Source organism: Rhamphochromis sp. 'chilingali' (genome assembly GCF_963969265.1).
Source record: "Rhamphochromis sp. 'chilingali' genome assembly, chromosome: 8".
NCBI classification, from domain to species: Eukaryota; Metazoa; Chordata; class Actinopteri; order Cichliformes; family Cichlidae; genus Rhamphochromis; species Rhamphochromis sp. 'chilingali'.
Genome location: NC_137935.1, coordinates 24,896,603 through 24,918,768, shown reverse-complemented (window position 1 = coordinate 24,918,768; position 22,166 = coordinate 24,896,603). Strand labels below are relative to the sequence as shown.

Here is a 22,166-nt window from a genome sequence, read left to right as displayed (position 1 = left end):
AGTGAGGTGACCGTGCCTACCTCGTACGGGCTCGCGTTAGGAAAGGTGGATGTTTAGTCACTGTAGTTTCGAAGTCGTGGCCGATCGCTACTGCCACGTAGACGTGCACACACACACATGCACACAGTGTCTGACAAGCAGGCGCATAAATGCTACAACACCTACGTGTCAGAACCAAGTGAACTGAAAAAGGATCTGTTAGACACACGTTTCTCCGGCTGATTGAGCTTTAGTAAAAACACATGTGTGTAAAGATTAGTGTACAAGATGTCAGGAAGGTAGCCCCGATGCTGAGCAGTTAATTCAATTCACCATTATGAATCAGCTGTGATGGTGAATTTCACCCCGATTCAAATTGTCAGCGGGGTTTGAAGAGAACATTGTAATGCCAATTCTGAATATTCATATTAAGGGATTACTCCATAAATGTGATATCAACATTTCTTATTTTCAGGCTTTTCCTCCCTGTTTGAGGCTCGGAGACCTGAGGCCAGCTATCCTGTTGAAGTTGTCTCACATACACACTCTATGTAGTTTTAGTCTTGAGCCAACGCAACTTCGAAATAACAACAACGTGAACTTCTTACTCTTAAGAAGTTGACGAAGCTACAAAGACTGACTGGCTTGTTTGGGTGCAACTCTTAGCTTGATGTGCTTAATGTGAGTTAATGCTGGAAAGCTTCATCCCTGCATCACATGTGCTGATTTAAATTTGATGGCTCAAGTCTTCTCTGTATGTCAAAACAAAATACTATTTTTAACTTGTAAGCCACAGTAGATTTGTCTTTTGTGTCCATAGCATTTACTCATCACCAAACATTTCAGTCTTATTTAAAGACTAAATAATTTCCTTTCAACATCTGGGTGCTGTAAGCTAATGCATATATTTATATGCAGTATATGTGTGGACTGTTTTCAGCTGCAGAACTGATACAGACGGCAGGCTTGTAGTACAAAGGGACTCGAAGGAGCATGCATGTAAACAGTTGTGACCGTGTTCAGGGTAAAAACACGGCACGCAGTGCTTCCGCTGACAAAAATGCAGATCTGCAAGACAAAGGAACAAGAAAACGTGGCAATTAATGAGCAGGGTGGCTTCACTGTTAGGTTTGGCCTTTTACAGAGATTTGTTGACAGCAACATAATCTGGAGGTAAGGGCAGATTATCCTGCCATCTTGTACACGACAAGTTCACTGTGCTGGTAGCCGGCAGTATATCATCTGTAAGTATGACAGTGACATCTGTGAGAGATTATCAGTGCAGTCCAGTGGTTTGCAAACTATAATGTCTATTTTCTGGTAATTTTATTGAAATAAAACTAATAATAATAGCATCAGGAAACGCTCATGCGTCTGCCTCCTCTGCTTAAACTGTAATAATTTAAGTTAATGTGGCTCCTTCCCCTGTGGTGCCTCTATTCTCCACCAGGGGGCCCACCCCACAGTTTGAGAACCACAGGACGGCACTTACAGCAGTGATTATCACTTGTTACGGGTCTGTTCCAGATAGTAGGTCAGTAGAGGAAATGAAATGGGTTTATTACAGCTGAGTGCATTAGCGAAGTATTGAAAAGCTTTCAGAATCCTTTTTCATGTTTCAGCTATGTTTAGTTAGGGCCTTGTGTTTCTACTTGTTTTAATGCCAGACCAAGTGCCCGTGCTTATCAGGACGCAGGAAAGAGAGCTGGGCAGGAGGAAAACGTGCCACAACCTAAAGCACCATGCTTCATTCCCATGGCGCATTCAGAAGCCCTTGTGATGGTTTACTGAGCTGCTTAGTACAGTGAGGAACTCAGTGTGCTACCACCTGTTGCACGCCAGAAATAGAAATTCACTTGTGCTCACAGGTCCACGTGTAAAATGCAAACCCTTTGAACACTGTTACTGCTATGAAAGAATAATTGTGCTGTACGATTCTTCTACACTGTGTTGAAAACACAATATGGAAGATCTTGTTTTGAGCTTTATCATGACAGCACAGTGCTTTCTATTTCAGCGTGTCACTTGCTGGCGGTAGCAACGCTGAGTGCTGAGGGAAGGCAATGGAATGAGAAACAGGCAGGAGGGATATCAAAAAATCCCACCAGTCTGAGAGCAAGAGAGACAAGTCAAAGATAATCAGGGCTGGACAAAAATACAAGTCATGCTTACTCTCAGGATGTGTTGTCTTTCATGCTGGGGAGAGAGGGGCAGAGTGTACACACAGGGAATAAAAGAAAGGAAATAAACCAACAGAAGAAATAAAAGGAGCACAAAATGGGGGGGGAAAAATCCAATAAAGACCCTTCTGTAGAAACTATGTTCTCACTTATTAGTGGTTAAATCCACTTAAACCCACACAGCTGGCAACCTTTTTGTTTAAAAAAAAAAAAGGGTTTAAAATATTTGTTAAGTGGATGTTCAGTGGCGATCTACAAAGAGAACCATGGTTAGGAAAATAGTGTTAGCACACCACCTTGTGGTGAAAACACAGAACTGCAACAATCTGCGTCGATTCTATACTGTGTGATACCAGTCAAATATGTGGGCATATTAGTCAAATCTTGCACTGCAGTGCTGAAGGATTGTTGTCTTGCTTGCTGCATCAAAGGCCCACTTGCTGCTATTTTAAGCCTCCTGCTAATCCCTTCCTGCAGGACCAGTAACGCACACTAGTGGTTCAGTGCTCCAGTAAACAAGGTCAAGGACAACAGACCTTTCAGCTCCTAAGCAGTGTTAGCAACTAAACCAACACTTTCAGGTGTCACAAACATGACATGAAGACACCCCAGCACACAAACACAAACACACGCGCACACACACACACACACACACACACACACAGACAGAAGGAGATAAAGAAGGCGTGACTTACGTTGTACCAGCTTTGGCTCTTCTGTGGAAAGAGAAAAAGAGGAAAAGCATTTAACTCCGTGGAACTAGTGAACAGTGCAGCAGGCTTGAAGGCTTATGCAGATACACACGATCAATCACCTTTTTAATAACCAGATCCATCAGATGTAAAACAACAATTTCTTAACAGCAGAATTCCCCACACTATTTAAATAATGTACTCTATCCTGAACATGGAAACGATGGAGGGTTAAATTATCTTCCAGTCCACTTACGTAAGCACCCAGACAGACATGTCTACTTATCAATCAAATATAGGACTTTTCCCCAAATCTTCCAAGGAAGACCTGCTTCCTGTGTTGGTGGAACTGAAAGTAATTTAATTCTAAAGCATGTTGCGTGCTGCATTCGCTGACTGGATATACTATGTTTGTATTTCAAAATACCTTTACAACAAGACGTACATCGATATGTCTTCAAAAATCATCACATTGCCTGCGTGGAGTTTATTTTTTAAAGAAAATGTGAAAATTAATTCACCTTTGTAGTTTAGTGATGATATTTAAATGAGCTGTAATGGGTGTGAAACGTGTCACTGGTGATTTTCTATAATTTGTTCTTTTGAGGTCTCTTCTTAGACAAACAATCACGTCTGTTGCGGTTTTACAGCAGCAGAGGGCAGCAGAGGTGCGGCCTAATAAGATTCACAATTCCATTCACATAAACACGCTTTCAACTCTAACAGTCTAAATGCAAAAAGTCCCACAGAGGGAACATGCAGGTGATCATTCAAAGGGGAGAACAAAGAAGAGGGAAGAAGACGGGGACTAAAGAGGAGAAAGTGCATCATACAGCATGTGTCTGGCAGCAGAGGGATGATTGACAAAGAAATATTATATTAATAAAAGAACAAAAAAAACCCCAAACTGACACAGTAAGTTAAATCTGATGTGAATAACAGACTTTGCGGATAATCCAGATTGAGTTTTGGCAAGAACACAGAAAAAAAAGTCGATGATGTTGATTGTGACGGTGTAGCTGAAGAGTAAGTCATATGTTTCGTATTACACTTTGACTTGGCAGCTTTAGAAATTGCCACAAAACACAAATCATGGACTGAATGAAGCCCTAAATATTGCAAAACTGTAATTTTAAAACACAGAAATATTTAGTTTGTTTGTTTTCTGTTCAACAGGGTTTGCTGCTTTTCTGGTGTGCGCAGCGTCAGCTAGCATTTAGCTGCAGAAGCGGGCTCAAGGCTGTGATGATAGCTGGGCCAATGTGCGCTACTCTGATCTGAAGGTGACAGAGAGAAATGACTCAGAGTCCACTGTCTGGACAAGGTGTGCATGTATGCATGTGCCACTGTGTTTGACTTCCTGTGACTACATAAGAGGAGGGGAAGATTTCTTGGTTTAAATTTTAGGACATATTGTTTTAAAGAAATAGTTTTGTGTCGGGGCAAAAGAATTGGCTCGAATAATAATATTTTGTCATTTACAGTGCTGACAATCACTACAGTGGAATCAGTCTTCTGATTAAGCCGGGCTGATTATTTAACATTTCAGAATGAAATCAGGATCCTTTCGCATTGAGTCAGAGGGTGGGGGCGCACTGGAAAGGACAAGAGGGACAGGAACTAGAAATCCATCTCTATATGATGGGTAAGTGGAGGCCTAAGGGACTCAATGGGAGGCAGAAGGGATTGTGAATGGGTCAAATGAAAACAAGAAGAAATGCTTACTTTAATCAGGTTTAGCCTGTCATACTGAAAGAAAATTAAAGAGAAACAAAAATGTCAACTAAAGCAATGAGCAACGTAAACACTGACAGGAATGGATACACTGATATCGTAAGCGCCTGTGGCTCAAGTACAACTCTGAAATAACACTGCCAATACCGATGTAACAGCGTCAGAGGGCTGACTGAGTGGTTAGGTTAGCCTCTCCATCTAGCTGGATATGTTACATTAGATGCCTGATTGATTATTATTATTACATCAGGACTGCCGTTTATGCCGTTTTGCATAGAGGCACGGCGCATACGTTTCTTCTACCAAATGCATCTTTGATTTGTGCATCATTAGGGTTGGGGCGATCGAGCTCACGTTGCTTGGACCTAATGCCATTGCTGAGGTCATGTGACCACTGCAGGCCACAGAGGCTCGTGTATATATGTATACATACACATATATTATATATATATCTATATATATGGGAGATATTGCAAAAGAGTTAGGGTGGGGGTGGAGAGGGTTCGAACTGTGGCACATAAAAGGAGAGTCATATGATCAATTAGGATCTATGTGTGTGCACTAAACTGATTGTGTGACTGCGCAGCAGCAAACAGAGCATCAGGAGGGCTCTCTTCACACCGACCTCCAATTTACTGACTCACTCTCCCATTTTTGCGTCTTTCTATTCATTTATGGTAAAAAAAAAATTAGCTTTTTAATCGCATCCTATAGCCTGAGTCACTGTATAGCCAAGCCATAAATTGAATGACTGACATGAAAAACACTGCGACAAGTAGCAAACTAGATGATGGGGCTACAGTATAGCTGATGCGCCAAAACGTGACCGCAGTCTGGAGAATTTTGGGGCCTGTGGTGCAAAAAAAAATTTATTAATTAAATATAAAAAAAAAATAAGATAAATTTGTTTCATGTGATGACAGAAAGGCTGCTTAAATAAAGATCCGGTCCTGCTGCTCTGGACTAGGATGCTGGCAGTATTTTAAAGAGTTCATCCTTCTACAGCAAGGGAATTACAGTACACAGCATAACAGATATAAAGCACTCATTACCGCAGTGTAATAGCGAGATAAGTTTGTAAAGAGAGTTCCAGGACAAAGGCCCAAGCAGGGAACAGGAAGAGGAGGTGAGGAAGGAATTTGGACAATTATTTGCAATATTTATTTATCTATTTAGTGAATTTCTCTACATCTGAATAGGAAAAAAACAACAACAAATAATCCTGATGTGACATTTCTGTAGAAATTCATGTCATATAAAACCACCAGAAAGGGAAAGGAAGGAAAGAGGAAAAGGAAAGGAAGTGAGTAAGGTTGCGTAGGGTTATTGGTATTGCAAAAAACGTCCATCTGCTGTGATGAAGGGTGCAGATGGGGATCGCAACGGCTGCAGTGTGCACAAGGGGGCAAGCCGGGTTTCAGAGGGAAGCATTCGAAAAACAGGAATGTTGTTTTTTGGGGGGATTTTTCACAGCGCAGCTCACAAGACAGGAGGTGTTGCAGAGGGGAAGTGGGCACGGAAATATTAGAAGAACAGAAAAAAAGAGTAATGCTTACTTTGGAAAGACGCTTGTGAGACTAGCATGCAATCAGGAGAAGAACAAAGAACAAAAAAATCAGATAGAAAAATGAAACCCCAAAAACGAAACAAACTGCAAGAAGAAACAGCTGACAGTACCAACAGAAGAGCTGAACAGTCTTTATCAGATGGTATGTATTATCATTATGGCATGTAGCAGCAGCAGCAGCAGCGAAGAGAGAGACGGCGTACACAGTGTGATGTGGAGAAATGAAAACGATCTCAAAAACCCAACGGAGATCAGCGGAGACGGATGAGGCAAAGGCAAAAAAGGAGATGGAGTGTGATGGCTTGTATCTTCTGTGAGAATACCTGACTTTCAAAGATTTAAATTTGCTTGTGACGAGAAATGCTGATAAGAACTCAGATAGATCCAAAAAAGAAAACGCTGCAACACTTGAAAGCTACACAGAGAACATGCTCAGCGCAAGAAATCCTAATCTCTGATTTGAAACCATTGTTTACATTTTACATTTGTCAATGTAAGTCATTTCCTGGATTAATTTTGTTGTTTAGCAAGCTAAAACAGGTACAATATAAAACTTTACTGATTCTTTAATCTTTTATTGTAAAATTAGTGAAAAAACGTGTGCTCAGGAGGAATAGAGAGAATAGTGTTATCTGTTCAGATTGGTTTTGGAGGGGTGGAGTGATAGTTACAGATCATCAGGCACCTACCAAGTCAATAACCGATCCTAACACGTGCGTCACTACACTAGAGAATAACTAAAGCCGGGCCAACACTGACGTGTTAGTGCAGCCACAGTTACACAGCTGGATCACAAGAGTTAAAATATCAACACGACTGTCAGAGAGTCAGGAGGACTAATTTAGAAGATGAAAAAATGTAATGCAACCCATCAGGACTAAAATCACAGAGGCAATCCAAAGCATGGCAGGTAGTTGCTAACCTCATTTTGGTGCCCTCCTATTGATTTATGTCTGTTTCCTACACGATTATATTCTTGCTGAGTAAGCGTTCACGTTATAAAACCAAATCTTCTCCAGAGTCCTGAAATTCGTCTCCACCATCTTACTGTATTTGAGCCAAAGTGGAAACAACAACGTAAAAATGCACTCAACTGTAATTATGTGTATGCTTAGGTTTGAGGTTAAAGACAACATATTGTCAAAGCAGGTAACACTTTATGCTAAAGATCATTGTTAAATGGTGAATAGATAGCTAATAAACAGCTTACTTATTTTGAACAAACACATTATATTACATTATAATTAATAATGTTTAATAATTGGTTAAAATAAGCAGCGTCCCTGATAATGATTGACGCCCAGTCAAATCAGTTAGTGTACAAACTAATAATAACTATAATTATCAAACATAATCAATGATAATTCCTTCACACTGAAATAATTTTTTACTACAGTTTAATTAATTCTCAATGAATAATTTATTACTGAGGATTATTACTAAGTGTTCCACTTAGGCCTTATCCTGCCCATCGCACCTTTATCTTTGTCTGTGATATTGACACCTGGTGTCCCACTGAAGCAGCTCTGTGTGACGCAAAGTGTTGTCGAGGTGTACGGGGGCCTCTCTTCCTGCAGTTCTGAGTGTTTTGGGTGGAAAGGACACACAGCTCAAAAAGGGCTGAGCGATGCTGAGAGCTGGATCCTCTGTTTTATCCGTTTTTTTAAATTTTTTTAATATGCCAGTGAAAGTGCACCGTGTTTCAGTCCGTATTGTATTTCCATCTGATCAGATTCCAGATGATGCATCGAGAAGATAAAAAGGCGAATCTCCCGTGTACTCACCTTTGAGTTCTTTCCCCCGCTTCGCGCCGACTGCACGGAGTACGTTCTCTGGACAACCTGCTCAGGCGTGGAGGGGGACTTGTCAGAGGAGTGGTCTGAACCCTTCTCCACCATGTTCTCACCCTCCTGGCTCTGTGGTGTGGGAGAGCGCGAGCGTTTACGCAGGACTGGTGAGCAGGCGGGCGTGCTCTTGTTTGAGTTACTGGCAGTGCTAAAAAAAAACAAAGAAACAAACAAAAAAAAGAGAGAAAAAGAAGAGAATTCATTCCAATGTGATTTACCCTCACAACAAATATTAAGACAAACTGCTCTGCATGACAGCGCTGACCTACAGGTCAGTGTGGACAGCAGCACAGCACGTACACTGTTTGCTCAGCCTTACATCACTTGAGGCTTAATAGGCTTGAAGCACCATGTGCTAACATGGCTAATAATGGCCAAGCTAATACGGGAACTCAAAAACAACAACAACAACAAAAGCAGCAATGACAAAACGAAATGGCGTAAGCTACATCCACATAGTTATTAAGAAATCTTTAGAAAAAATATCAAATTTGAATGATCCTCACTGTGATATTTCACTATTTCTGTTTTGCATGCAGTCCCAGACCTTAACTGTGCACAAGGTTCCTATCTGCTAGGCTCTGTGATCCAGAACTAGACTATCTCAAACATCTCTGGCTGAGTAAGGAGCCTTCTTCTCCTAATGACAGAAGCTAACAAAAGGCCCTGTAAGTGATCTGTGTGACAGTGTGCCTGCCAGGCCTGGTTACTTGACATGGCATTATGCAAGCCATTACGTCAGTCGATGGCTGCTGTTAGTGGTCATGAATTACTGATCTACCGTTACATTTGGGACTTGGAGCCTTGAATCATAGAGAGCGGTGATGACAGCTTCTGTCTGACTGTCAGATGCTGCTGTACCAATGGCTGCTTGATTTTAAAAGACAAGGACATCACAGAGCCTTCACATCTGTTGACTCACTAAGATAAATAATGCACGCCTCTGACATCAATACATATGATTACCTAAAGTTCAGTTCTTTCAGTCGATGATCATTTTAAGTATAGTGCACATTGTGTATTCCTTAGTGACGCCATTAAGAATACATTTAAGGGAAAGCTGTCCTTAAAAGACATTAATTGTTAAACATTTAGAATTTTAAGTATACATTAATTTCTGCCAACAGTAAAGGACCACCACATGAGATTTTAGTGCAGAGCTACAGTTTAGCTTTCCAATGAGTATTTTTATTGCCTCTCACGCTCCCTCTTGTGCTTTTTGGCGTTTCATATTAACTTCTGGCGTTGTACATGCCAAGATGCATGCTATTAAAGTTTGCAGCTTGCTGATCTGATATGCACCGTGCAGTACGATCTCTGTCTCAGCCAGAAGATTTGTAGTTAAGTGCATATACGACACACCTGGAAGTTGGGGGACAATCAAGCAAATACTTTGATTTTAGCACAGGCAACACCCAACCCATAACCTGCTGAATTTCCGAATAAAGGATGACATACTAGATTAAAATCAGAACAGACAATGAAATTATGACATTGGTTATTCAGAACGACACCTGTGCTGCTTTTCTTTAAAGGTGAATGGGTGGTTTTGTAAGGTTATACATTTTTTATGATGTAAGCAGATTCTTGTCTGGGCTACAAAACACTGTGGGAAACCCTGTGGGCAACTGCACATGATGATAGGAGGATGGAGAATGGCACAAACTGTGGCACATGGCCGTAAGTGGTGGGGGCGGCTGTTGTGTTCCGTGCTGCTGGTGGACGTGTAAACCAACATGAAGCACAAAGGTGTTCAATGAACGTCTTTTATGTTTGGTCAGATAGAACATTTGTGTTTTGGGGACTTCTGGGAAGACATGATGGGCAGATTTCTATTTTTTATTACTGGGTTGGACGCAAACCCTCTTACTTAAATTTGGCCCTTAAAACTGTACTATGTGCTGGGTCTTCTTCAGTGTGTTTGAATTCCAGAACAAAAATATAGATAAAATTAAATACAAGACCCTTTTATATACTAGTTCCTCACTAATGTATCGTATTTGATCCATGACAAATTTAAGACAGATTACCATCATACGTTTTATTGTAATAGGCTGTGACACATGGTGAATTCCCAACTAGTTCACCCTATTCTAGTATTTTCTCAACAATTCATGTGAAAGCATAAATAAATCATGACTGAAACCACGTGTGTAAGACCAAGTGATGCACAAAAATACAATTTAAGATGAGCATCCTGTGCACCATGTGCCCCTTGACTGGGACAGGTGACTTATAATCAGAACAGCTGTCACCAATTACACAAATATCAACCAGAAAAGGTGCCAGTAGCGCACTGTACCAAACCTTAGAAGAGCACAGGTACATCAAATAGATGTATTAACAATATATATCAAAATACAATAGCTACAGAACTGGAATCTCATGGCAAACCAAACCTGCACCAAGACAGTCCACACTCTGTCATGTGTCTGTGTTCTCAATGATCTCATAACTGCAGACAAACACATTTTTGTGCAAATAATACAGATAAAACATACTGTTTTCGTGTCTTTGCATCCAAACAGAGCATTTTACTGTAAGACATAAAATCTCAGTCTGCACATTTGTTTGTTTCTTTGTCCGCCAACTCCAACACCTACATCGCCAGGAGCTGAGCGATAAAACCTGGCGCACGGGTGCATCTTAGGCTCCTTTAAGTTCTTTTCCATATCAGATATTATGATATCACCATGTTGCCTAGGAACCACCTAGCAATGGGCAACTTATATGAGCTGCTTTCAGTACTGATGCACCTGCATCCTTTTATTTCATTATAAAGACATTTTATTTATGTCCACAAAACTTAATTTATACACCATCAGACACCTGATGGCTTCATTTAAAAATCTGCCAAATCCAACATAGGGAGCTACCCACTATGACAACCCCTTGTGAATAATTTGTATTACCCCATCAGGTTGCCTGGCAACCACCTAGCAATATGTAAAAATGACCCGTTTTTAGCATTTATGTGCCTGCGACATCTTATGCAAGCATCCTGTTGAATTAATTAAAAAATAAATAGCACAAATAGGCCAAAAATACTATAGCATGGGCATGTACTGGGTTCATGTCGTGTTATTTTGCATGTCACATCCTAGGCTGGTCACTCTCACTCTCACACTAGCAGGTCTGGACTAGTGCTGCAAGACTGGATGGAGTTCCCATCTGGTCCTATGAAGGTTAATTATACTAAAAGTCCAAATGCTTGGATACTACAATGTAGCTACAATGTAGCATCACCAAACAAAAATAGACAATACATAAAGATAATGGCTTCTATAAGGATTGCCTAAAGAGCATAATTCACGTGAATCCATGTTAAGTTTGAGAGATGTGGTGGGGTAACCAAAACTAGCAAATAGAAGAGATAACAAAAAAAGACGTGGCTCATCTCTTATAATGTCCCCGCATGCAAAACATGTACAGGGACCCCCACTTGTTGTTTTCAGTAATAGGAATGCACGAATCACCTCTCCCTTCCAGATACACGGCAGTAAACAATGGAAACACTGAATCCGTCATCAGCATATGAATGACTGAACCCAATCGGTCATTCACACAAGAGTTTGCTCTTTGAACCAGCGGGCTAAGTGTGGACAGAGTGAACATGCAGCCTTTGCTAGCCTGGAGAAGAGTGGACAAAAGCATCAGTCGCAACTGCTTTGTTCTTCACTCCCTCATGAAACACAACACTGAGACACAAAGCGAGGACCTGTCACAGCATTATCACTGGATGCTAGTATGTAGTGTGATTAATGTCAAACACAGAGTTCGGCAGTAGATTAATAGACAAGGCTCTTACAGTTATCACGTCATATGAAAATGCCGTATGTAACAGACATGACAAACACTGCAAACTTATATGCACTATTGGTTGTATTGGAGCTAAAATAGGGCAAGAGTCCCTACTGGGTCATAGGGTGGCAATGATAAAGTGGCCTGAAGGCTGCTGTGTACACTTATATTCAGTGACATATATACAGTATACACACAGAGAGAACTTCAAGAAATTTATCAGTTTAAAAAAAACCCCCAAAAACATATCACTTGAAGCATTGCCTACTACAAAGCTCAAACACAGCTCTACTTTGAATGAAGATCGCTATAGCAACAGTGGACAGGATGGCTTAAATATTCAATGTGTGTGGCTAAATATACTCAAGTTCTGCAGTCAGAGAAGCCGTCTGAGCCGAAAATACAGCAGGATGGTGATGTGACAGACAATACCTCACAACCCATCTGGGCACCGTCATTGTACATTTCATGATTAAGCAAGTGTTTGTGTCTTCAAACAAACAGCTGTCATTTAAACATTGATTATTCACATTGCATCTGAGAAAACTTGAAGGTACAAACACAACTTGGCCCCGGAAATGTTTGGATTTCGCCTCTGTATCCCAGCAAATGGAGTTGAAATGAACTGAGATCCAAGGGAAGCGCAGAGGCTCGGCTTTAATTCAAGAGACCTGATAAACTGTTACATTAATTGTTGAATAATTGCAGACTTTTTTAATGCTCAGACTCTTTTAAATGCAAGTGAAAACTCAAAACGTATTTTGTGGACACCTACGGGCTATTTCTTTATTTCATTAAGCAGATAAGAGATCTGAAGAGGTCTTTTCTGCAGTTGCAGTTGTCAATGCAATGTTTCAATGCAATGTACATGAAGTAAATGGAGACTAGGATGCCTTATTCCTGTGCTTTTGTTGGTTCTGAGCAGTAGCTTGGACTGAGTCGAGCTAAGACTTGATGATACAATGAGATGAGTAACAAGATTTTTGTTGTCCAGTTTTAAAGTTTTGCCTAGTTACATAAAAAAAACCCCCAGAGAACTGACTTCAAGGTGTTAATCACACAGGATCTTGACGTGCCAGCCATTCACAATAGGTCAAGTTCTTGTGCTCATAGTGAAAGAAAAAAGAAAAGAAAAGAAAGAGAAACAAGCTCGCTGTTTGCACCACTTTGTTACAGTCTTTTCTTTAAATAAGCTCTAAAGCCCTAAATCCAACCGGCTCAAGCTGTCCAAACGCTCAACTTCACAATAGAGCAGAGTTCCGGGCCTTTCCATGGGCCCCACTTGTTTTCACAGTTTTGCTGACCCTGGAAAATACCCATCTGGCATTGGTCCTTCAGCTCTGCTTGCTCCCAAAGGACCATGAGGAGCACCACGCTCGCTAGCAACCACTGCACATGCGCTCCCAGGAATGCGCACATTGAGCACACAGGAGCAGAAGTAAACATGGGCATGCGCGTGGACGCACAGTATGTATGCCCACTAATCACACCAGGCACGTCACAGCTCGCTTTGTCTTGCCGAAACTGATACAAATAGTGACATCGCACACACAATCTACAAAACAATACAAAATAAACCACTTTGGTATTTAAATGCACCTGTGAAATGCACAGATTACATAACCAAAACCATTCTACCCCACCCATCCCTTTTTCCCCCTGCATATGCACAGTGACACTAACGCATGCATCACAGAATCCACCATACCCCTGATGAAAGACACGGCCCCTCAGCACCTCCTCACAGCAGCCCTCAAGGCAGCGACAGCCCTCGCTGGCCACCGTCACACACTCAAACACCACCATGTCCTCGCAGGCAGCTCCCAGTGATGAGCTGTTCACCCAGTGGATCATCCCACAAACTGCACACTGCACTTCTTTTCTCTCTCCGTGCAAAAGAAAAGGTAGCTGGAGAAAAACAAGGTGAGAGTGAGAGAGACAGAGAAAAAAAAATGGAAGGAGGAGGCTGGGTGATTTCCTTCAGCAGGCTTAGAGCCACTGATCTTCCCCAGCCAGCTCTGATCTCCTAATAACCAGCTTACGTTGCCCTTAACACCACCTGCCAAAGAAGACGCATTGGTGGTCTGAGATGCAGCTCTCATCCTCCTAGGATTTTCCTTCTAAATAGAACGTGTTGATCCAAGCAGGGAAACTCATCATTATGCCGGCTCCGTGTCAGTCTGTCTGAATGCAGGCAGGTATGCAGGCAGTTGTTCCCAGAACTAACCTGCTTGTAGCCATGTAGGGAGCCACTCCGCAGCGCTCAGCCCCTTTCAATCAGCTTCATTCACGCAGCGGGAGCCTTAGATGAGGAACAGGAAGAAGGAGAGAGGAGGTGGATGAAGGGTGGGGGGGAGAGGAAAGAGGGATGAGGGATAAAGGGGAGGAGGGTGGACGAGTTCCGGAGCATGCCAGGAGGATGAGAGGTAAAGAAGGAGGAAGCAGACGCAGCAGAGCGAGCTAAAGGAAACATATTTTGTTCCCAACAGATGGAGAGAAGCCACCGAAGCCAGGATATCAGACCTCGTTCTTCTCTTTCTATCATGCGCTCGCCTCTCCTTTGTCAGATACGGGCTGATAAGCTCCCGTTCTCTCTTAGCAAGCTGCACTTTTCCGTTCCCCCTTTTTCTTCCTCTGCTCTCTCAGCCATTGGATCATCTGTCTGCTTATTGCCTCTCCTAGTATCCAAGCGAGGCTCTTCCTCTTGCGATCGCTGCTGCTGGGTCACAGAATTTCAGGGCTGCAGGCTGACAATAGATAGAAGAGAATGTGCGAGGCAGGCTAGAGCGAGAGCGGGTGAGAGACAGAGACGGAGCTAATGAGGAAAGAGATGGCTTTCACTTTGCATTCCATCTCTGCCCAGCGCCGGTGCACTGAGCCTGCTTCTTCCTCAATTATTCATGTGTTTCATGAATCGGAGGGGCTGACATCACCGGCATTCAGGTCACTTTACACTGGAAGCTCCTTCGAAATCGCATAATGAGCCACCCATTTCTCAGTGGTAAACACATTTCATGTTTCACACCCACACACATGCACAAAGCCACGGTGTTTTTTTTCTAATACTAGAAGTAACCCAAATTCATATATTTCAAAAAAATCATAGCTGCTGACGCTCCCTGTATGTGTCCAACAAATATTTAGGATTAACCTGCGATTCATCTGTGGAACTTTCACTCCATAGCTCCTAAAGCATTCTGTGTTTCCACTTTGTCTCATGGTCAAATGAATAAATAAAGATTAAAATAAGAAGCTGTATCATTGCTATCCATTTTAATGCAGATATACAAGCAGTTCACTTTGCATTGTAACACACGTGTGCGACGCCTGTCATTAGTCATTCCTGCTGTAGTGGAGAGTGCTTCCTGAACTTGATCTCACCTCTGATTGTTTTGCATTTTAAAGCAAAGAGTGCAGCAATAATCAAACATGCCCCTGAATATAAAAGGCATCGCTGATTTAAACTTCACATGAACTTACAGTACTTTCCCCCGAAGCAGTGAAAGCACATTATTTTTGCAGACAGTTACATTATACTTTAATGATGTTTCATTAATGCATGCTCAAGCTCTAATTACAGAATATAAAGGTGCATAGTTTTACAAATTTGGTATTTTATACATGGGCGTTTGAGTCATAACGGTAAAAACACAAGATTACAAAAACAGATTGGCCTCTTATGGAGTTCACATGGCACAGCAGGAGAAGTGGATGTGTAAATAACAAAATAAACCATCCCTAAATCCCATTAAACTGATCACAGTGATGACTCATAGTCACACTAGTTCCATTTTCATACGGCCATTTTGCTACAGGGTGCTGCAGCATTCCTGTTTATCTCATGTGTTCATGTGTGGAAGGGCTCAGTCCCCTCCCTTCACCCAAGTCTGATGCTTCCAGGATCTAAGCTCACAAACTAGTCACAGGTTTCATAGACGTCACGACCTGCTTGAAATTTTAAAGCCTGTTTCTGTTATTTTTGTTGCATTTAGTTTTTATAGCAATGTTAAACTAATGTTGGTGCTTCCTACCTCTGCTTAGCATTAAATACTATCAATACTGGACTTTCTTTTCCAGTTTCTAGTTTTTTAAACGTGCATACAGTATAACTGTATTTACGCTGGTGGGTTTGGGATTAGCGAACCATGTACCAATTAACCTAACCCCACTAACTGTGGGAGGAAGCCGGCCACGCAGCCAGGTGTCGGAATCGAATTCAGGACCTTCTTGGTGTGAGGCAACAGTGCGGACAATAATTACCTGATTACATTATTTTAAATAAACTGAAAATGGAAAAATATCTGAACACAAAATCACACAATCATTCACATGCCAGCTTTGTGAGCCATTAAAATTCTGTTGTTATCTATAACTTATCGAATTAGACATATTTACACCTTCATGTAAGTCAAACAGATGCAAGGTTTTGGCTATAGGACTGGAATGAAACCCTAATGAGGTACAACTGGTTTCTAATTATTATGGGTGAACCTGTTCTATGTGAAACCTAAAATGTTTGTTTATATTTACTACTTTATTAATTATTACTATGATTTACTTCTAACTGCACATTGTTGTGAGACTATAATAAGCTTGCAACAGCAGAAACCTGTCACATGCCACACATGCCAGGAAAAGTCATTTTAAGGTAATGAATTCACATTCACAGCCATTTACACATGCAGGCTATCGCAGTCAGTAATCACCTCTGTGTCTGTAAAAAGAAGCAAACTGAACCTTTAGCTGTGCTGCTGGAAAGACTTGACCCTGGGGCTGCAGCATTGCTGGCTGCCTCTGTGGGAGCGCTCAGCGGAGCTGTGCTGTGGAACAAAGGGAGCTGGTCCACTGAGCTGGACTACTGTGTGCCGTGATAAGCCCGCCCAGACTCACACCAACAAGTGACCTACTTAGAGAACCTCTGTTCTCATTGTTGTTGAACCCGGGGGATACACAGATGGTCAAATTGACCACACACTCACAGACATGGTAGTGTGTGGTGTTTACGTAGCTGCTCCTTTGCAGCTACGTAATGATGATTGACAGGTTTAAAAAACAATTCATTTGATTTCATACAGTTCATTTTGCTGATGATGTACGCAAAACACACCACAAACGTTAGAGGCTCCTATGATTTTTGAGAGGAAGGCGTGCTGTTTACAGAGTTGTCATGACGACACCAATGTGACGATGCCTCGCTGGGACGGAAATGTCTGTCAGCCTGACTGTGTCGGCCGTGCAGCTACCATGGCAGCCTGTCAAGCCATTCATGTGCACCGCTACTTGAAACGTTCCCAAGTCGAGGGAGAAGTAGAGAGCTGGAGGGTGGTGTGTTCGTGAGTCAGAAAGGGGGGGTGGGGGGTGCTGATGCAGTATTTAAACACGCTATTAGCAATCAAAAACATCCCAAGAGTTCAAGCTGATGATCGGTGTTTCCATTTGTTTTTTTTTTACCAAATAAAGGAGACTGAAAGACTGACATAACACTTTCTGCATCAATGTACAGTGTGTCCACACAGTAAAAAAAAAAAAACAACATGCGGGGCATTATATAGGTTACCTTTCCTAAAACTATTTCAATCTATTCCCACAAGCATGACTTTAGTCCCAGGCTTAATTAAAATGCTTAATTATCCTCTCTGTGAGACAACCTAACATAGGAAGGCCTGTAACAATTTTTGGGTTCTTATTGAAGCTGTCACCTCTGGGTACAGGGAGCTGTTTTAAACGCTGATATAATTAAACATGCCGAATTAAATTCCAAACCACAGCTTGATGAGGTAATTTGAGAACTCAAGGTGTCAGAGAGGGACAGGAAGGGACGGGAAAGTGGCAACCGGATTAGGCCCCTGTAGGACACTTTGTCCCAGTGGGACGTGGCACAGCCGCTGCCATCTGTAAGGGATACACAGGCGGAAGCAGGCTGGGTGACAAAGCTCTGGGCAGGAGGTAGGGCGAGGGAAACAAAGTGAAGTATTTTTGAAGTTTGAAAGTCAAATAAGTAAGTATTGTTACTACTAATGTTTGAAATATGTAATTAAATATTTTGATGAGAAACACAGGAACACCCTGGTGTTCTCATGCTGTTATGCTGCACTTCTATCCTAAAGTTAAGCCGATACGAGCAATTGATTCGTTTTACAGAAACAAAGATGATAATCAATGAATACCAGTTCTTCAAGCAACAGTTTCCAACACCCAGTAATCATATGATCTCGGATGTGATCTTTACATTGAAAAAAATAAAAGGTTAATTCATACTGTTAGAACTCAATTTGTTAGACAAACGTCTTCTGTGTGTACATGTTCATCCTTTTCTGGGTTTTAAGTGAAACACAAGTTCTTATTTACTGACAGTTAGTATTAAACAAAAGCTTTTTTACACTAGTTCCCTAAAACCTGTTTGAATTTAACCTGGTGCATATGGACGCATACATTAATAACTACTCCACCTGACTGAGGTAATGCTGTAAAATACAGCATCTCCATTGTATCAATGTTAACTTTACTTCACTGGTCAATCTGGATATTTCATCTCTCTAATATATGCCAAATTTTTCAAGTCCTTCATGGTTACAAGGTTCTGCTCATGTCAGAGACACAAATATGCATCATCTCCACATTACTGCGGATTATGCATCTATAGCTACCACTGTGTGTGCCCTGAAGACTTTCATGACCCAGTCTAATAAAATATATAGTCTCTTTGTTTAGAGGGGCTTTGTGAGAGATGCATATGTAAAGGTACTGTTTTTAGGCTGATGGCGAAAGAGGAAAGTATATGCTATATATGTGTATATGAACCAGTTTTCTGGTTCCTGAAATATTCATAGTCTACTGACTGTGGGGCCGTTAAGATTGCAGAAATATATATAAAAATATATAGAAATAAATATATAAAAAAGTCTTTTAAAATGTTATTCCTTATTTATTCACATATAACCAAACTTCCTAGCCTTCCTACTTAGGTAACCTGAACCCTGAACTGCTAATGTATGCATTATTCCTATATCCCTAAGTGCTGTTATGTAACCATCTCTGTGTTTTTCATTGACTTTGTGAATCAATAATTCTGGCTTCGTCAATCATATCCGCTCACACTGCAGACACAAAAAAAGCTTGCTGCATCGGATGCAGCCTGTGGAACAGTACAGAGTATAATCGGTGATGACAAATGGCTTGTGGCAAGGATGCACTAATAAAATAAGTAAACAGGGGGATGGGGGGACAAAAGAGAGAAAGGGAGATAATCAGCTGAGGCTGGACGGGAAAGCCTTCTGCAGTTTCTCTACACTGCGGAGCCCCCTGTAGTAAACCTGGGAGTCCACTGTGGCCTTGCCTGCTGGTGCAGTGGTCTATTTCTGACTCTGCAGCTGGGTCCAAGATGCTGCACCTATTCCTTACAAAATCTTGTCTCTTGACATTTCATGCTTTTGTTTTCAATGCAGGGGGTTGATCACATCTGACACCTCTAATGGCTCTGGAGGACCAGCTGGACAATCAGCAGTTCACACAGAGGCACAGTCTTTTCCTTCTCTCTCTCTAACACCATGCATATACTGTGCTAAATTAAACGTTCTCTGTACAGAGGCCTGGGAGCTACAATTTTCAAGTCAGCCTAAAATAGCCCAGAGAGCTCAGCACTGGATATTAACTGCCCGAAGCTTTGGATTCTATGTATGCACATGAGGATCTAAAGCATCTATGCAAATGCTTTGCTAGGTGTGAGTATCTAAATATCCCTGCTGTTTTGACTCTGTGTATGACAGCAGTGTATACGGACACAGCACATACATGCAGATAGCTGAGGTAGTGACAGAGCTCTGTTCCACAGCCGCAGAGGGGAATACAAATCCAAGTCGTGGATGGAACGACTCCTCAATGCCACTTGCTGCCTTAGCATGACGCGAAGCAGGGGAAGGACATGCATTCGCCATCTACGATCAGTAATGTCATTATAGACAGAGGAGCTAAACAACTAACTAGACATGTTTGGGGCGAAGCAAAACACACACGTTTCTGTATGTGAGTCTGCACACTCACAGTCTGTCCACCTATCCTGCAGCAACAACTGGCTCGTGCCACGTGCAGTGAGTAAGCTCCAGCTCTAGCTTGCTGTCAGTGCCTTGTTGCTACAGCTGCTGTTGGCTGTATGTGCACATCTGCGTGCGAGTAAATGTGTGTGTGTGTGTTTGTGAGCAGATTTAAGTCAGGCCAAATGTCATACCAAGAGCAAACATCCATACACTGCGGACACCGTCAAATCCTGAGCAATCTCCCTCCTTCCCCCTTCCCTTTCTCACACACACACAAACATGTGCGCACATATCCTGTCTCTCTTCTTCTTCCCTATTCCATGTCTTCTGATTAGTAAGTAATCAACAAACCCCACACTGGATTTCTTTAATACATTGATGAGTGCAGATATGTCCTCATCCCACTGATATTAATAAGAACTGCATGTCCAGTGTCAGCTCCTGATTTATAACCTTAATAACAAAATGAAGTGATAGTGGTATGGAATGACCTGCAGGTCGCACTGTTTTGCCTACAAAGCAGATTGCTCCTTGAAGGATGGAGAATAGTGTCATAAATACTGACAGTAGTGAGTTTAGTGCTCAATCATCTCAGTGATAAATGTGAAACAGGCAACAGATCATAAAGACATCAATAGCATGTGCAGAAAAGAGCAGAAAAGAGATGAAAAAGAGAAGAGACGCAAGAAAACAGAGATAATGAAAGAGAGACATTAGGAAAAAAGAAGAAGACGTCCTGCAGGAAAGAGAAGAAGTCCTCATGAAAGTGAGAAGGAAGGAAGGAAGGAAGGAAGGAAGGAAGGAAGGAAGGAAGTGGGACGCACGTTGCCGAAACTGCTCCCCCTCCAGTTTTTTTTCTTCCTGCAGTGTGCCGTAATTCGTCTCTAAAAATATCAAGCAAGAGGAGGAGGAGGAGCATAAACAAACACAGGCGGAGGAGAGGATAAAAAGATGGACGATAGAAGAGTGCACGGGGAGCGCACAGTGCAGCAAGACAGGCTAGAAAAGAAAGTGAGAGTAGAATCACTTGCTGGTGCTGAATCTGTGTGTCTATGTATGATAAGGAAGGAGCAGGAAAACAGGCAGGGGGGAAGGCGAGAGCGAAAGCCGCGGAGAGACCGAGGGAGCATGTGCATGCTCTTTTCCAGGCAGCCACGTGAGTGTCTCTCCTCAGCTGCTCCTTTCACACTGAGCCAGCCAGAGGGGAGAAGAGCAGGGTCGCTATAGTCACAGCGGGGAAAAACACACTACACCACACTGGCCCCACCGGATGCACACGCTCTGGTCACAGCTTACTGGTCCTGATCTAGCCCTCATTACATGCCAGTTTCTAGCGATTTACATAAGGGTGTAGAAATACACAGGTGTTAGACAGACGGATATGTGCTCGATTTAATAAGCACAGCTAAATAAACATCCATCAAGCCTCATTAAAGAGAATGTCATCTTAGGATGACATATGTTATTAAAGCCACAGAGGACAAAATACCAGAAAATAGCCCAGACATCTAGATGCTGGACTGGGTTGTGCTTTGCATTCATGACAGCCTCACGGCTATTTGGGGGAGGAAATAATGGTAACATTTCAAACACACACATTCGGAGTGCCACATCTCCTTGTCTTTTCTTACCAGGCGAGCTTGAAGCCTTTCATTAGTACAGCGAGGAGTGTCTGATATCCATAGCGTGTTGTGGGCACTGGGCTGCCCGTTCACACCGCCGCATGCTGACTGACAGCCTGCCAGTGCCTCACCTCCCATACACAGACCAGGAGAGATGCACAGGGAGAAGAAGGGAAGAGAGACACGCACAGGCTGACGGATGGTCGGGAACCGAAGTCTGGATGGATGATCCTCTCGGCTTTCTCCAACCTCTCTGCTACATTCCTTCGCTCGGATCAAGATGCCGCAGTGCTGAGCACTTGTGCCAGAAATTCACACCTCCCTGGGGTTCCTCATTTTTCCCAAAAGAGAAGGAGGTGACCTGCACTGCAACATTCGCAAAGCAAGCTGCAGCATGCAGCAGAAGCACGAGGGCTAGTGATTGCAAATAAAAGCCAACATGGCTAGTTGCTGCTCCTTTCTTTAAAGCCTGGTCGGCTTTCAATCAGGCTCGCACACTGTCGCTTCAAGCTTCTGTTCGCTCACTCTAACTCTCTCTGCCTCAGCCTCCGCTGCGGATGAAAGCTGCACTTGCTGTGCTCACTATGAGCAGGCGCAGGATCTCTACCCTCCCTCCCCCTCCCTCCTGTTCTCTCTGTCCTTTTCCCTAGATGGCTCTCTTTCTCTATTTCTCTCCAAGATAAGCATAACTAGCCCAGCAGAGAGGGCTAG

At 42.4% G+C, this 22,166-nt stretch overlaps 1 protein-coding gene across 5 annotated transcripts in view; it reads right to left on the bottom strand.

The window, feature by feature from the left end:
- gramd1bb (GRAM domain containing 1Bb) overlaps window positions 1-22,166 on the bottom strand; it is a 115,701-nt gene that overhangs the window by 12,694 nt on the left and 80,841 nt on the right. For 4 of the 5 annotated variants that reach the window (XM_080889968.1, XM_080889969.1, XM_080889972.1 and 1 more), the window contains 2 exons: window positions 7,937-8,147; window positions 2,855-2,875 (listed from right to left, as the gene is read on the bottom strand). In XM_080889968.1, coding sequence (XP_080746094.1) covers window positions 2,855-2,875; window positions 7,937-8,147 — 232 coding nt within the window. Of the gene's footprint in view, window positions 1-2,854; window positions 2,876-7,936; window positions 8,148-21,464; window positions 21,593-22,166 lie in introns of those variants that run through there. The other variant, XM_080889971.1, reaches the window with a different exon arrangement.